The sequence below is a fragment of the Hemitrygon akajei genome, chromosome 31 (assembly GCF_048418815.1).
Source record: "Hemitrygon akajei chromosome 31, sHemAka1.3, whole genome shotgun sequence".
NCBI classification, from domain to species: domain Eukaryota; kingdom Metazoa; phylum Chordata; class Chondrichthyes; order Myliobatiformes; family Dasyatidae; genus Hemitrygon; species Hemitrygon akajei.
The window spans coordinates 21,518,279-21,534,984 of record NC_133154.1 but is presented as its reverse complement, the minus strand read 5'-3'; the positions used below and the strand labels follow the sequence as shown (position 1 = coordinate 21,534,984).

At 50.5% G+C, this 16,706-nt stretch overlaps 1 protein-coding gene across 3 annotated transcripts; it reads left to right on the top strand.

Moving 5' to 3' along the window:
- Window positions 1-25: 25 nt before the first annotated feature.
- Window positions 26-16,154, top strand: thoc6 (THO complex 6). Of its 3 annotated transcripts, none has more exons than XM_073034019.1 (13): window positions 26-137; window positions 2,873-2,988; window positions 3,529-3,593; window positions 6,382-6,485; window positions 6,831-6,868; window positions 8,257-8,305; window positions 11,261-11,332; window positions 13,484-13,583; window positions 13,940-13,989; window positions 14,230-14,295; window positions 14,514-14,624; window positions 15,274-15,393; window positions 15,599-16,154. In XM_073034019.1, the coding sequence occupies exons 1-13, from the start codon at window positions 66-68 to the stop codon at window positions 15,680-15,682; spliced, it is 1,047 nt and encodes a 348-aa protein (XP_072890120.1). In that variant the 5' UTR covers window positions 26-65; the 3' UTR covers window positions 15,683-16,154. The 3 variants fall into 3 exon arrangements, with proteins under 3 accessions (XP_072890120.1, XP_072890118.1, XP_072890119.1); XM_073034017.1 differs by having other exon boundaries at window positions 28-137; window positions 15,264-15,393; XM_073034018.1 differs by having other exon boundaries at window positions 33-128; window positions 15,264-15,393.
- Window positions 16,155-16,706: the final 552 nt, after the last annotated feature.

Below are 16,706 nucleotides of genomic sequence, written 5' to 3'. Positions count from 1 at the left end.
CGAATTCGGCCAACAAGTATTTTTTAAAATCTTTAAACTAGAGGAAATTGTTTGGCTTCTTTTTGATGCCGGGCGCCGGTTCGAGCGGAGAGCGGCGGCGCGCATGCGCTCCGGTGATGGCGGCAGTGGTAAATGTTGTAGGTGTCCGGGTCTGGGGAGCGGACAAGGGGCAAAAGGGTGACCAGGATCGGGGGGTAACGGGAGGTTCTGGTACAATGAGGAGGGGCAGGGGAGTCGGGGAAATGAAGATGGTGTCGGGGGTACGAGAGGCTCAGGGCTGAGAGGTAATGGGGGTCTGGCACTCAGTGGTCGGGGACATCGGGGGAACCGGGGTAATAAAGGGGGCTGAGCGGTAATTGGGGTCGGGGATGCTGGTGATGGCCTGGAGGAAGTTAAGGGGCCGGGCGTTACGAGTAACGGAGCGGTTAGCGGATTGAACCCGAGTTTTGAAAAGCTGTAGTGTAAATTTCCAAACTCATGAACTCATTGCGTCAAATTATAAAGGGAAGCGTGCTGCACGCCTTCGTTACCACCCGATCCACTTTTAGAGAGCTGTGGACTTGGATTCCTTTGCACAACAACGCTCTTAAGGGTTCTACCATGGCTTTTTACTATCGCTTTACGCTGACCTCCCAAAGTGCAGAATCTTAAAATCTATCTGCTATTTCCCTGCCCGTATTTGCCTAATCTTTTACATCGCCCAAGACTGCCCCAATCTGAAGGGAATGAAAGGATAGGGATGATATAGAGAAAAGGATATTTAGCATGAATTGGCAACAAGACCGGCACATTAGAATCAGGTTTATTATCAGTCACATATGTTGTGAAATTTGTTGTTCTGTAGCAGCACTACAATGCAAGACATATAAATTATTAAGTGTTACGAAAGAATTGCAGAAGAGGAATACCAAGGTAGTGTTCCTGGACCGTTCAGAAATCTGATGGCAGAGGGGGAAGAGCTGTTCCTAAAATGTTTTGTGCACCTTCAGGCTCCTGTACCTCCTCCCTGTGTGGCCGTAACAAGACGAGGGCTTGTCTGTGGTGGAGAGGGTCCAAAACGATGGATGCTGCCTTCTTGAGGCATCATCTCTTCAAATTATCGATAGTGGGGAAGGTTGAGCCTGTGACAGAACTGGCTGAACCTACAATTCTCTGAAGCCTCTTTTGATCTTACATTGGTCAGCATGCTACAGGAAGGATTGCACTGGTGAGGGCCGAGCAGACTTACTGTCCCATTAAATGGATTTGGAGGGGTTTAGATCTGGGGTGAGTTTGGAGAGGCTGGGACTGATTTCCCTGGAATGCTGGAGGCTGAGGGAGGTTTGTCTAAGTGGCATAGTATGGTGAATTGGGTAACACACACAAAATGCTGGAGGAAATCAACAGGTCAGGCCACATTTATGGATGGGAATAAACAGTCAATGTTTTGGGCCAAGACCCTTCGTCAGTATTGGAAAGGGAGGGGTAGAGGCTAGAATTGGTTTATTATTGTCTTGCATACTGTTCAAACAGATCAATTCATTACACAGTGCATTGAGGTAGGATCAGATAAAACTAACAGAATCCAGAATAAAGGGTCACAACCACAGAGAAAGTGCAGTGAATGACAGGATCGCCCTTACAGTTTTCAACCCAGAACTTGGCGAGACTTAAAGACAAGACTTCAGCCAATGGCTCCACTGTCTCCGAAGCCAAGTCCCTTAATTCCCGGCATCTGATCTCGGGAAGGTCATCATTAAAGAGTTCACTGTCACGCATGCAAGTATATGTATGTACGTGTGCAGTGAAAAACTTACCTGCAGCAGCAACAGATATTGCAGTTGGGTTTGGTAAATTGGTTTACCATTGTCACATGTACTGGGGTACAGTGAAAGTCTTGTCCCACGTGCCATCCATGCAAATAATTTCATCACAATCAGTGCATCAAGGTCGTACGAGGAAAAGGCAATAACAATGCAGAATAAAATGTTACGGTTTCAGAGAAAGTGCAGTGAAGGCAGAAAATACGGTGTAAGGCCATAACAAGGTAGATTGTGAGTTCAAGACTCTGAATTTAGCATCTGAGTTGTCTGTTCAAAAATCTGTCCCTCTCCCTCCACCCTTCCCCTCTCTCCCTCTCCCTCCACCCTTCCCCTCTCTCTCCCTCCCTCCCTCTCTCTCCTTCCCTCTCTCCGTCTCCCTCTTTATCTCTCGCTTGCTCTCTAGATAGAGATGTAAATAAGGTGGGTGGTTATGTCTGTGCCTCGCAGGGTAAGGGGGTCTAAAACTAGAGTGCACGGTTTTAAGGTATAAGTGGAGAGGTTTAACATGAACCTGATTGACTACTTGATGGCTATCGTGTGGATAGCCCGAGGCTTTTTCCCAGGGTTGAAATTGCTAACACAAGGGGGCATAGTTTTAATGTGCTTGGAAGTAGGTACAAAGGGGATGTCAGAGGAAGGTTTTTCCACACAGACTGGTGGGTGCGTGGAATGCACTGCCAGCGATGGTGGTAGAGAGGGGATACACTAGAGACTTTTAAGAAGTACATGGAGCTTAGAAGAATAGAGGGCTATGCAGTAGGGAAATTCTAGGCAGTTTCTAGAGTAGGTTACATGGTCGGCACAATTTTGTGGGCCGAAGGGCCTGTAATGTGCTGTAGATTTCTATGTTTCTAGGTACTTCTTCACCCAGAGGGTGGTCTGTTGAGGTGGCAGAGGAACTGGTTGAGGCAGATACATTCACAACATTTAAGAGATGGACAGCAAAGATTTAGAGAGTTATTGGCCGGGTGCAGGATTAGCTTGGATGGGCTGGCAGGGGTCAGTTGGGCCTAACTGCTGTTGGCCTCAGGCTCTGTCCCATCGATGACTGTGACTCTCTCCCGTTGCAGGCAGAGGTTCAGCACCGGCTGGAGCTGCTGCATTTGACCGTCTTCTCCCTCAGCTTCTCACCTTGTGGTCGGTACCTGGCCGCTGGCAACAACTATGGGCAGATTGGAATCTTCAGGTAGCTGTGCACCGGTGTTGAGCTGGCCCCGCCATTCGTCCCTACCATCCCACATGGCCATTCTTTCCCTGTGATCCTGGCCGTGCCCACCTTCTGCTTTGACCCCAATCAGGCTGACCTTTGCCTCTTAACCACAATCCTACAGAGAATTGATGATAGCCCTGCTGACCCTTGTCCCTTGACCAGAGTCCCATTGCTCCTTCCCCACCTTTGACTCCAGCCCCACTGACACTTCCCCTTTGACCTCCTGCTGCCCCACCCTGACCTTGCCGTGTCGCACCTTTGCCCTTTCACCTCGGCTTGTCACTTTAATCCTGTGCACCAATCTTTCCCCTTGATCCTCCAACAACCCTCTGACCAGCCTAGGACCCTCTCTATGATCCTCTCCCCCCCTTACCCTCATGTATTTGTACATGACCCCTGACCCCTACCTACCCTGTGATGTCGTCCTAGGACCCTTGACCCCAGCTCGCGAGCTGCTGTCCCCACCTTCCCTCTAATGGATGACCTGCAGTGACACCTTCTCTCTTTCTCCTCCAGCCTCTCAGCCGCCCTGAGTATAGAAGCAACAGAAGAAAATCAGAAACCTATCTTCATATTCCAAGGTAGGAAAGAAAAACTCAATGTCTGGCTTTTTTTTTTTTACAAAATACGTTTATTACAAATTCATACCACTACGGTACAATCACATTGCAAACAAAACCCAGAGAAATCATGACGAACACAGACTAAACTAACACATTCCCATGTTCATCAGGGATGGTATTTATCTCCTGGGGTGCTCAATGCTTTTGAAGCACCTTTATGTTACCTGTGGATGCCGCATGTTCTTTTTCCACAGCTACCCAGGCACAGACGTGTTCCCTGAACATTGCCAGGCAGTTAGCGTGGGCAGAACCCTCCGCTGCCCATCTCTAGGACCCACAGATAATTATCCTAGCCAGCCCGAGAAGCAGGTTAACTAGGACATCCTCCTCCCTCCTGGATGACCAAAGGTGAAGAGGGTGGGGCTAAAATACAGCTAGAAAGCGAGAAATAACCCCCTCAGACATGCAAATAAAGGCTTCAGCCTGATGGCATGAACATCAATTTTTCGAACTTCTGGTAATGCCCCCCCATTCCCTCTCTCACCTTGTTTCCTTGCTCGCCAACCACCTCCCTCTGGTGCTCCTCCCTCTTTTCTTTCTTCATGGCCTCTGTCCTCTCTATCAGACTCCCCCTTCTCCAGCCTGTATTTCTTTCACCAATCAGCTTCCCAGCTCTTTACTTCATCCCTCCCCCTCCTGATTTCACCAATCACATTGTGCTTCTCTCTCCTCTCCCCCACCTTTAAAATCTACTCCTCGGCAATTTTTCTCCAGTCCTGCTGAAGGGTCTCAGCTCAAAGCGTCGACTGTACTCTTCTCCGTTGATGCTGCCTGGCCTGCTGAGTTCCTCCAGCATTTTGTGTGTGTTGCTCCTGACTCCACTACCTGCTTTCAGACTCCCCGACATTTTTCCAAAAGTAGAAGGGTGCAAATCCTGCAGGATTTGGATCTGTGACCTCACATAAGTACCTTGGAAGTGCCGGAGCTGCAGATCCTTGAGTGCATCCTTCTCCTGGTATCCTTCTCCAGGATACAGCTGAGGATACCGGATGGTGGGACGAAGATGGGACTCCGAAGTCGAGCAGCTCTCTCTCATGCTGTTTGATCTCAGAGCCCCACCTCTTGTCAAACCCTTAGTGTACTCCCAACATAGAAACCGGACATGCAGCTCACCAAAACCATAGGAAACAGAAATCCTCCTGTCTCCCAAGTGGCCCAGAACATCCGGTTGTTAAAATGCCAGTACTTGAACCCCAAGTGCAAATGCAGAGGAGTGAACTCTAACCATATGAGGTGTTGTCTGGGCATGGTTCTGTCCGCATGGAGGCGCCTGATATTACTTTATTGTCACCAAGCAATTGGTACTAGAGTGTACAATCATCACAGCGATATTTGATTCTGTGCTTCACGCTCCCTGGAGTACAAATAATTAGTAAATATAATAAAAATTCAGATTAAATTATAAATCATAAATAAAACCGAGAGACAGGTCCAGACAGTTGGAAGGTACGGCCCAGATCCGGGTCAGGATCCATTCAGCAGTCTTACCACAGTTGGAAAGAAGCTGTTCCCAAATCTGGCCGTATGAGTCTTCAAGCTCCTGAACCTTCTCCCAGAGGGAAGAGGGATAAAAAGTGTGTTGGCTGGGTGGGTCGTGTCCTTGATTATCCTGGCAGCACTGCTTCGACAGCGTGCGGTGTAAAGTGAGTCCAAGGACATAAGATTGGTTTGTGTGATATGCTGGGCTGTGGATACATGGGAGATGTATGCCTGAGAAATATAGAGGCAGTCAACGCAGGAAGCTCCCCCACTCCAGAACTTGTCGAGATGGCGCTAGTGTTGGGATGAAGGTTCCACCAGGTGTACCAAATCAAAGGAGCCCACTAGCCCACTGACGCTGGAGACCAGAGTGGTCCTCTCCTCGAGGGTACAGTTGAAATCTCTCCCAAGGGTGACGCAGTCCCCAGGGTCGATGGAGCTCAGCAGGGTGGGACACCTAATGGAACGGGTGCATCTGCAAAACACCTCGCGCCTGTGGACATATGAGTTGACAAGGAGCAGTGGTATGCCATCCAGGCACACAGCAAGGTGGAGTAGACGTATGGGAACAATATCCTGGACTTTATTTATTTCTGGCCGGGAAGTCAGGGCCAGCAAGGTCACCACCCACCAGAGATGGAGCTGAGGTGGCTCATGTAGACCCTTCCCTGCCACTCCAGGAGCCAAGTGGACTCATCTCCTGGAATGGTATGAGTTTTGTGCGGGAAAATCACCGATGAACTCCCATCCCTGAGAGATTGTTAAATCTGCGGAGAGAACCCCTGCTGTTGTTCACGTTGAGACCAGCCATGGTGAGCTTCATAAGCCTCAGCACCAGCTCCCTTCCCAGTGAGAGCAGAGCTGCTGTTCACCAAAAACCCCCAGAAGGAGTGAGAATACTCTTTCACTCCTGTGTCCTGTGGTGGCAGAGCCACCTTGTGTCCTGCTATCCCCTGAAGGCTTTTCACCCTGCTGTCCCTCACCTTCCTGGCAAGTTGTCAGTGGCCATAGCGAGAAGCTACATAGTTAGCAGCTGCCAACAAATGCAGTCCAAACCGGTGGAAAAGCTCACAACAGAAGCCTACACATGGAAACAGCCACTCACTCCAACAATGTATCTGGAAAACTTCATCCTCAATATCTTGCAGCTCAATCAGAACTGTGGCTGACCCTGGGAGCGTGGAGGGAGCCTCACTCTGCCTGACCTCGGGACTGTGCGTTGGGACGGTGTGAGGGATGTCTCATTGACCTGCTTCTGCCCCCACAGCTCACGAAGGCCCTGTGTACAGCCTGGTCTCCACCAGCCGCCACCTGCTAAGCTCTGGAACAGGAGATGTCAAGGCCTGGAACTGGAATGACCTCATCAAAAAGGTGAGTGGGGATGGGAGTGGTGTCACAGCCTAGTCTACCGATTAGGTATCCCATACTGAACCTGGGGAGCAGAGGACAATGTGTCTGACACCCAGAGGGGAAAGGATGGTGTGCCTGATGCCCAGGGCGGGGTGAGAACAGTGTCGCTTGGTCCCAGAGGGGGAGGATGATGTGTCTGACACCTGGAGGGGAAAGGATGGTGTGCCTGACACCAGGTCCCAGGGGAGGTAGGAGAGGATGATGTGTCTTGATACCTTATCTCGGGGAGGTGGGAGGGGGGAGAGGGCAGAGTATTCGACACCTGATCCCACAATGTGTCTAACAAGGTAATGATTTTTTTTTCAGAGCTGCAAGGAAGTTTGGTGTCGACGACCTGCATTTGGGTAAGTGTTTACCTCCTGATTACCAATTCCATCCCATTCTCTCCCAATGGGACCCTACCCCTTTCCCATCATCTGCACACCCGATAAGACCCCACCTTTTCCCAATCAGAATCAGGTTTAATATCACTGGAATATGTTGTGAAATTTGTTGTTTTACGACGGCAGTACATTGCAATATATAACAGGAAAAATGACTATAAGTGAGTAAGAAATAAATATATATAGTATTTTCTCATTTCTTATATACAGTGTATTCCTGTTAATTGGGGCAGCCACTTATTTGGAACCACCCTTTAAAAAAACTCATTGATAAAATTGCTGGGTGTCCTTCATTTATTTGGGACACTATGCTGCGTAATTGGGGTGGGAGACAGTTGCTGAACAGGTTCTAACTAGCGTCAGTCGCGCGCACAGAAATGAGCAGCAGGACGATTCTGAACTGTTTGGCTCCCAGCACTTTCAAGCATTCAGGCATGGAGATGCCAGAAACAGCCGGGAGTGAAAAATCAAACCACTTTTACTACTTCAACAAGTTAGGAACGACAAAGAATTTGAAGGTATCGTCAATCATGTTGAATGTTGCAATGAAAATGAAGATTTGGAGGATCCAGTCATCGATAGCATTGTATGAAGGCAGTCCATTATCTGCACTAGGTGTCTGCGCTGATTTTGTTTATTGCATAGAATGGATTAATTCCTCCGTCAGTAACTATTAGGAACTAATACGCAGTTTTATAGTACTGTAGTACTATTGCAGTGTTCTAATTTGTTCTGTAATTCATTTAAATGCATAATTTGTGTCTCAGTTTGTCTTTTTTATACCTTTTTAACTATTTCCATGAAACTGACTAATTGGAGCAGCCGCTTAAAATGTACTGGACCCGATGTGTCCCAATTAACCGGAAAAAAAAAAAATATATATATGTGTATGTGTGTGTGTGCGTGTGCGTGTGCGCGTGTGTGTGTGTGTAAAAAACAATTCGTACTGTATATAAATTGGTGCACTCTCAATAGGACTCCACCCCATCTCGTTCATGCTCACCATCCACATCCCCAATTGGACCATGCCCCATCTCGTTCGCTCCCCATCATCCATCCGTGCTCCTCTTTTTGAGTCTAATATCCTGCAGGAGGCCACTGCAGAGTTGTCCTTTATCCTCACTTGCAGGAGGCTCCCGGGATTTTGAATTCGACAGGCGTTTCCTTTCTGTGCAGTGCCATGGTCCAGGTGAACCTCTGAGGGCAAATCTACACCTCTCTCTTCTCCAGCCCTTGGTGCTTCATTACCCATGCCTGGCCTTAAAGAGACACGTGTACTGTGGAAACTGTCCAGGACTAGTTGTGGCTGTTTTACAACCCCATTGACTCACAGTTCTGTTCCTCCACAGGACACGTTTGGACATCCCAGAGATAAACAGCTTGATTCTCAACCAAGAGGTAAGGCTGCTAGAACGTGTTCTAGGGTTAACACGGGGTGAGGCTCCCTCTGTGCAGTTCCATCACCCACTCATGGGTTTCATGCACAGAATGAAACTGTCTTTGCACCGTCCTGTTACACTCCTGCAGTCAGATGCAGAGTGAAGCTCCCTTTGCACCGTTCTATCACACACACCTGGGGTCAGACACTGAGGTTTCCTCTGCACCATCCGTCATGTACTCCCGGGATCAAATACAGAGTGAAGCTCCCTCTGCACTGTTCCATCACACATTCTCAGGGTCAGACACTGAGGTTTCCTCTGCACCATCCGTCACGTACTCCCGGGATCAAATACAGAGTGAAGCTCCCTCTGCACTGTTCCATCACACATTCTCAGGGTCAGACACTGAGGTTTCCTCTGCACCATCTGTCACGTACTCCCGGGATCAAATACAGAGTGAAGCTCCCTCTGCACTGTTCCATCACACATTCCCAGGGTCAGAACAGGGTGAAACTCCTTCCGTACTATCCTATCACATGCCCTCGGGGTCAGACATGGAGTGAATCTCCCTCCGCATTGTCCCATCACATACTCAGGGTGAATCTCCCTCTGCATTGTCCCATCACACACTCCTGGGGTCAGACACAGGACGAATCTCTCTCCTCGTTGTCGCATCACATAATCCCGGGTTTAGATAGAGTGCAGCTGTTCGTGTGAAGGTGGGAGAGAGTGAAAGGAAACCATTGGATAAGGTTATCTTGAGACATCGAGGGAGGTGTGGATGTTCCAGTGTAGGGGCTTCTTTTGGAGTTTTGGCAGCTGCTAACTGCACGGTGTCTCATTGCAGCAAATGGCAGCTTGCCAGGAAGACATTTTACATTGAAGGGAAAGAATTATTGTTTGTTTTTCAATTTACATCAGAACAAACGTATTCCCTCCTGCCTTGTCATGTATCTTGGTCGGTGTGGGTAGAGGAGTCTTCTCTGGACATCTTAACCCTTTGATGCCTGTGGAGTTTCTGGGACTGGCAGAGCCTTTCCTGGCGTAGGAAACTGTTGGTGTCTTCCAAAGCGGACTACTGAGACAGACATATTTTTCTACTGCCTCAGCAACAAAAGATTTCCAATATATCTTGCTATCTAAATGCAAAGGTTCATCTTGGGTCGCCAGTGTTTTTTTTCTCAGCTTTCCGTGGGATTTGAGGTGGCCAAGTAGGCAGGAACTGCTGATGCCACAGGAATGGCTGAACTGTGAGTAGTTCCAAACTTTTCCTTCTAGGAACACAACCCGTTTCAGTGACTACTGGGGACTAACAGTGACTGAGTGACTTTCAGTGACTAGCTGCTGCCTATACTTCAGCAGCATTCATTCTATTCATTTTTGCTTTGTTTCGGACTGCAGTGCCACCACGTTGGACTGGTCTCCTGTGAGACTCAGACCTCCGGGGAACCATGCAAAGGTGGCTGCCTTTAGGTCCTGTTTCAGATGGTGGAGGATGATTGCAGAGTGCAATGCACGATATGCTCTGAAATGAACCTTGAGGTGTGCTCGGAGGCCATAGTTGGTGTAGATGACATTCGGGTTTTGAAAAGAAGTTTGGGAAGGGCTTTCTTCTACCTGAGGACCGACAAGTTGTGCGTCGGTCCCTCAGTAGGGGGATCTCAGTAAAAGGGAATGTTCCATGATTGGAGGTGGTGACCACTCCCACATGGCGGATCGTCCTCAGCCACGTCCAGTCTTTGTTTACTAATGAGCTCCTCCTTCCTCATCTTGCTGTCTTGGGACAAATAAAATCCAAACTCACAAATTTGAGAGGTGTCTCCTTTGCAGTGTAATCTTTTTCTGGCACCTGCTGTTTGTGCTGTGGGTGAGGGAGGAGGGTACTGATGACTAATTTATGGTGAGGTATAAAAGGCGAACACTACCAGGTGTCCTGGAGCTCTGAGCACCCGTGGTGTCATGCATGAATGGAAGAGGGCAGTTTTGGAGGGATTCTTCCAACATCCAGCCCAGGGATTCCACCTCTGGGTGGGGTAAAGGGCGAGGCAAAACTGTTGGGAACAGTGGCACCAAAACCGAGACCCTCTCATCTCGAGCTGGCGTTGCAGTTCCCAGCAGGCCATATGCACAGGCTCCTTTGACCGAGTGGGAGCAGGAGCTTGCGGCAGTTCTTGAGTACCCGATGGCTAAGATCTTAGAGCTGGCTAATAACACAGCCCTTGACGACAAGAGGAGGATCATCCCTGCCACCTGCTGCTCGCCTTCCACAATGATGAGAAGCTCGACAAGTTGTGTGGTGTCACTGTTGCCCAGGGCAGGGTCCTGCCCAACTTCCAGGTCCATCCCCTCCCTCCATCTCCCCTCCCCCCTCCCTGTGTCTCTCCTCCCCCCCTTGCCATCTGTTCTCCCGTTTCTCCTTCATACCCCCTCCCTCTGTCTCTCCTGCCCTACCACCTCAACCACTCGCTCACCACAGTCTCTTCTGTTCTCTCCAACTCTCATGTTCACCGTTTCTTTTGCCTTGCCTCCCCCTCACCCACAAACAACGTTCCCTCTAAGGTGCGCGCGCACACAGCTTTTGCTACTAGTGCACAAAGGAATTTAAACTGCGCACAAAAGGTTGCCACCCTCTACCCCGTTGGCATGTTAAGTATATTTCACTATCATACACAATCACGTTTCCTTTTTGGTTTCTGATGCGGACGGTGTTGACAATGTGGAGTTTGTGATGATTTGTCTACAGATTTTAGACCAGGCTTATTTGCACTGTTCTTAATTGAAGAAATTATTCAGTGCACACATGTTGTTGTTACTGGACAAAAAAATTGTACAGCACACTGGTCATTAGAAATTAGAGGGAACATTGTCCACTAATGATTCCTCAGTCACCCCCTTGCACTTCCCCTCCCACCAGACAGCCCTCAGTAATACCTCTTCCTCCTCCTCACACTCTCTCTTTCCCTCTTCCTTCCAGGACAACAGTCTGCTAATGGCCTGTGGTGACAACACTGTCTATATCATGGACCTGGAGCACGGGGCCTTCACGGTGAGTCTCCCCCAGGTCGTGGGTGTGCACTGAGAGCGGGGACAGTGCTGGGTGACCCACCCGCTCTCTGGCTGATCCAGCTGTGGAGAGGGGCAGCATCATTCCTCACGTCCGAGCCAGCTCTCCAGTCCCATAATACCATAAGGCATACAAGCCTCTTAACCCCATTCTCCTGCCATCTCCTTGTAATCTTTGCCACCCTTACTAATCAAAAGCCTATAAAATCCCCACTGTAAATATATCCAATGACCATACCAATAAGGCACACATTTCACCACCCTCTGGCTGAAGAAATTCCTCCAATCCCAGTGAGATAATGCCATCAGAAGCAAGGGACCACAATGGAGAGTGGGTGAGGTGAATGGCACAGGTGGTAAGGCAGCAGACACATAGAACACCCTTCTGCCCACGATGTGCTGTGCCTACACCATCAATCTAGACTCACAAAGCACAAAAGCACAGACACTGGCCCTACGGCCCTTCTCCCATACTTATCCTTAGCTACGTTTATATGAAATCTCAAGGGTTTGGGATCACCATTCCCCACTGAAATGCCAGTCACCTTGCCAGGCTCATTACCCAACACCAGGTCCAGTACAACGTGGACTATTTACGTATTGGTTTAGGAAAAATCTCTTAGAGGCACCTAACAAATTCTGCCACATCTACATTAGTCTATATTAGGGAAGTTGAAGTCACTCATTACAGCAACCACATTGTTTTCACACCTTTCCCAAACCTGCCTGTATATCTGTTCCTCAATGTTCCAGAGGGCATTGGGGCTTCTCTAGTACAATCCAATTGTAGAGTGATTGCACCTTTCTTATTTTTGAGTTCCACCCGTATGGATCCACCGTGTTCCCTCTGAGCGATGTGCACAATTTCACCCATCTCCTTTTACCTGCTTCTCTATACTTTCTGAAGCATTGAAACACCACAACATTAAGCACCCATTCCTGTTCCTGCCTCAGCCAGGTCTCTTAATGACCACAGCATTATAGTTTCACGTACTGACTCTAAAATGATTGCCAAAAGCGAATTGTACAGGGATGTGGAGAGTCTGCAGAGAGATATAGATAGGTTGAGTGAGTGGGGAAGGGTCTGGCAGATGGTAAATGTAGGGTTATCCACTGAGTCTGTAGACGATCAGATGATTATTTAAATGATGAAGGACTGCAGCATGCTGATGTGCAGAGGGTCTTGGGAGTGCCTGTGCATGAATCACAAAAGGTTGGTTTGCAGGTGCAACAGGTTATCAAGAAAGCCACTGGTCTTCAATGCTTGTGGGATTCAACTGAAGAGCAGGGAGGTTATGCTGCAACTGTACAGGGTACTGGCGAGGCCGCGCCCGGAGTACTGTTTGCAGTTTCTTGTCTCCTTACTTGAGGAAAAATGTACTGGCAGTGCAGAGGAGGTTCACCGGGTTGATTCTGGAAATGAGGGGATTAACCTGAGGAGAGATTGAGTTACCTGGGATTATAGTCACTGGAATTCAGAATGAGAGGGGATCTCATAGAATCATAAAATTATGAAAGAGATAGATAAGATAGAGGCAGGAAAGTTGTTTCCACTGGCGGATGAGACTAGAACTAGGGGACAGAGCCTCAAGCTTCAGGAGAATAGATTTATGACGGAGCTGAGAATGAACTGCTTTTCCTAAGGAGTAGTGAATCTATGGAATTCTCTGCAGGGAAGCAGTAGAAGCTAGCTCATTAAATATATTTAAGACACAGTTAGATTTTTGCGTAGCAGGGGAACTAAGGGTTATGGGGAAAGGCAGGTAGGTGAAGTTGAGTCCACAGCCAGATCAGCTGTGATCTTACTGAATGGCAGAGCAGGGTTAGATGGGGTGGGCCAGATGACTGACTCCTGTTCCTATTTCTATTGTACTGATCTAAGCTTTAAATTCATCACCTTTATCCAAAACACTCCTAGGGTTAAGATGCACACACTTCAACCCATCTGTCCCATCGTGTCAATTACTTGCTGCTTCCCACTGGTCATGGCATTAACAGACCGGAACCGTGGCCGGTTCAAACCACAGTCCCAATTTGTCCCCCCATTTGGCGCTGCCTGTAGGGCTTCAGAGCACCGTAACCTCAGTGTACGAGACCTTCCTGGTGCCCTGACCAGTTCTCCATCTTCCCGCAGCGCACGTTGAAGGGACACAGCGACTACGTCCACTGCCTGACCCTGAGAGACCCCAACGAGTGCATCTCCGGCAGCGAGGATGGTTCAGTGAGACTCTGGGGTGAGCGGGTCCCCAGCGTGGGGTGGGGGGGGGAGAGGTAGAGCTGGGCTTGGTTCAACGGCTTATGCGTGCTCACTTGCAGTCGGAGAGAACACTTGGAAATCTGGGAGTGAATAGGAAGGGGTGGGATCCCAATGGGAGTGTGGATGGTGGGGGTGAATGGGAAGGGTGGGGGTCCCAATGGGAGTGTGGATGTTGGGAGTGAATGGGAAGGGATGGGGTCCCATTGGGAGTGTGGGTGGTGGGGGTGAATGGAAAGGGGTGGGGTCCCTTTGGGAGTGCGGATGGTAGGAATGAATGGTGTGGGGCCCACTCTCTACCCCTGACCCAGCCTCCTCTCTCCTACTGCCCTGCAGATTTACGGATTGCCAGCCAGGTGCAGATGATCGAGCCTCACAAGTACGAGGTAGGTGGACCCTTAAGGAGGAAGTCCCTCAACACTCCCCTCCCATAACTTCCTCTCATCCATTTTTTTATGTTTTCCTCCTCCCTCCTCCTCTCAACTCTCTCCTTTATTCCTCCCCTCACCCTTCCCCTCCTCCTTCCCTCTATCCTTGCATCCCTCCATCATTTCCTCCCCCTCACACCCCCCACCCCACCATCCTGGAGCGAGATGGTAGTAACAGGGCCTGTCCCCGTCTCCCAGCAGTGCTCCAGACCCCAATACGGCAAGTGGATCGGCTGCCTGACCACCACCGACTCCGACTGGATGGTGAGTGCTCTCCCACGTCACCTCTCACGGTGGGGGGAGGATGGGCCGGGGAGTGGGGGGTTTGCCCTGCCCAGGGAGGGAGGTACGGGTTGCCCTGGGCAGGGAGGTAGGGAATTGGCCGGGGCTGGGGAGGAGGAATTGAAGAGGGCTGGCAACGAGGGGTGATGGTTTGAGATGTTCTAGTGCAATCTGTGTGTCGCTGTCTGTCCCTCTCTCAGGTGTGTGGTGGTGGGCCGGCACTGACACTGTGGCACCTTCGCTCCGTGACGCCAACCACAGTGTACCAGCTGCAGGGATGCCAGCAACAGGTCACCCTCCATCAGGACCTGGTATGGCTGGGAGGGGGGGGGGGGGGGGAAGTGAGGGGAAGGGAGGGTGATGGGGGAAGGGAGTGAGGGGAAGGGAGGGTGATGGGGAGAGGGAGTGAGGGGAAGGGAGGGTGATGGGGAAAAGGGAGGGTGATGGGGAGAGGGAGTGAGGGGAAGGGAGGGTGATGGGGAGAGGGAGGGTAATGGGGAAGGGAGTGAGGGGAAGGGAGGGGTGATGGGGAGAGGGAGTGAGGGGGAAGGGAGGGTAATGGGGAGAGGGAGTGAGGGGGAAGGGGAGTGGGGGAAGGGAGGGTGATGGGGAAAGGGAGTGAGGGGAAGGGAGGGTGATGGGGAAAGGGAGTGGGGGAAGGGAGGGTGATGGGGAAGGGAGGGTAATGGGGAGAGGGAGTGAGGGGAAGGGAGGGTAATGGGGAGAGGGAGTGAGGGGAAGGGAGGGTGATGGGGAGAAAGCGAGTGAGGGGGCAGGAGAAGGGAATGAAGAAAGTGAGTGAGGAGTATAGAGTTAGACGAGAGTGATGTGAGGAGGGTCAGGTGGGAGGGAAAGAGGGAGTGAAGGTCTGGAGTAGGGGAGGGAGTGAGGTGATGCTGGGTGGTCAAATAGGTTCTGAGGACAACTCACGCTCTCTCCCTGTGGCCTAGATCCTGGCAGCGGGGGGAAGGAGGCCTCATCAGCCACTGTCAGATCACCGGGGAGGTGAAGAGCCAGGTGCCCTGCACTCCCCCCACCGTCTACTCCCTGTTGGTCAACGAGCAGTCCCTCGAGCACAAGGTTAGGGAACGCCGCCGCGGGGGAAGGGGGAACAGTGTGTCCGTCACCAGGTCCTGAGGTGGGAGAGGGGTAGGAGTGTCATTATGACCCGGGGGTGGTAATGTTGCGACGCTGTGTCCCGGTAGGGGTTGGGGCTGTAGCTCTGTCCTGGGGGTGGTGAGGGTTGAGGACAGTTTGTCACTGTGTCTTGCTCTCACCCCCACAGGTCCTGGCTGCTGCTGGTAGCAGCAGCTCCATCGACATCTTCACCAACTTCGGATACCGTGCCTTCTCGCTGAGGTTCTCCTGACCTGTGGTGGGGAGGCTGTGTGCCGGCTCGGATCCTGGCTCCTTCCCTCTCCTGCCCATTCTCCGGGATCTGCCTTGGGCTACAGAGATCCTCTCCAGCCCCTCCCTCCCCTGCGGGACGGCTGAACCAGTCCCATCGCCCTCCCAAGGGAACAGAGCTGCAGGAATGCAGGAGTGGGCCGGCTCTCTCTTCCTGGACCATTCTCTAAATTTACCCTTTGTTGAAGGAGTGTGAGGAGTGTCCTCTTCTGACCTCAGGATCGGGAGTCTCCCGTTCCCAGTTCTCCATCCGCAGTCTCGCACTCAGGGAATCCCATGGATGGGAATCTGTCTGATCCTGAGGGGTGGGAATCTCCCTTCCCTGGACCCCACACAGACTGGAATCTCCCTCTCCCAGATGCCGAGGTGAGGGCACTATGGAACTGTATGCTTGAGCTCTCCAGTCTGGGAATAAAAATGTCAATTTCTCTCAGCACCGTCGTGTCTCTGAGTTCAGTCGCTCTCAGGACAATCTCAGTCACTCATCTGTCCACAACCATGGCGGCAGAGGGGGGAGGAGGGAGAGATGAACGGAGGCAATCAACGATCAGAGGCGTGAGAAGACGTAGCTCACTCAGGTTTGCCAATTACATAAGGCATCAATTCATGGCAGTTTGGTGTTTGAACAGTGGCCAATCCGCCATGAGGATTGGTTGGCAAGAGTAATTGAAAATAAAGCGGGAGCAAGTGGACTGGCCTTTATTGAAGCGGGCAGTGTTAGAGTGGTTATTTGTGGCTCCAGCTCTTCTAAGCTTCAGTGCAGAAAGGCTCACGTGAGAGAAGGCGATTTTTTTTCAGTTTATTTATTGTTTCCTTCTTTATATTTGCACAGTTAGAACAGTAGAGTGCCAGCCAGGATAGTGGAATGCTCCTCTTGCAGGATGCGGGAAGACAGGAAGACCTTCAGTGTTCCTGACAACCCTGCCTGCTGCAGCTTCTAACAATCTGTGTTAAGTAGTTAGAGTTCGAACTTGATGAACCTCAGA

Coding starts and splice junctions, on each gene's coding strand:
- thoc6 (XM_073034019.1), top strand. CDS start 66: ATGCCGGGCGCCGGTTCGAGCGGAGAGCGGCGGCGCGCATGCGCTCCG. Junction 3,594..6,381: donor ACCTATCTTCATATTCCAAG/GTAGGAAAGAAA, acceptor CTGCCCCCACAG/CTCACGAAGGCCCTGTGTAC. Junction 6,869..8,256: donor TGTCGACGACCTGCATTTGG/GTAAGTGTTTAC, acceptor GTTCCTCCACAG/GACACGTTTGGACATCCCAG.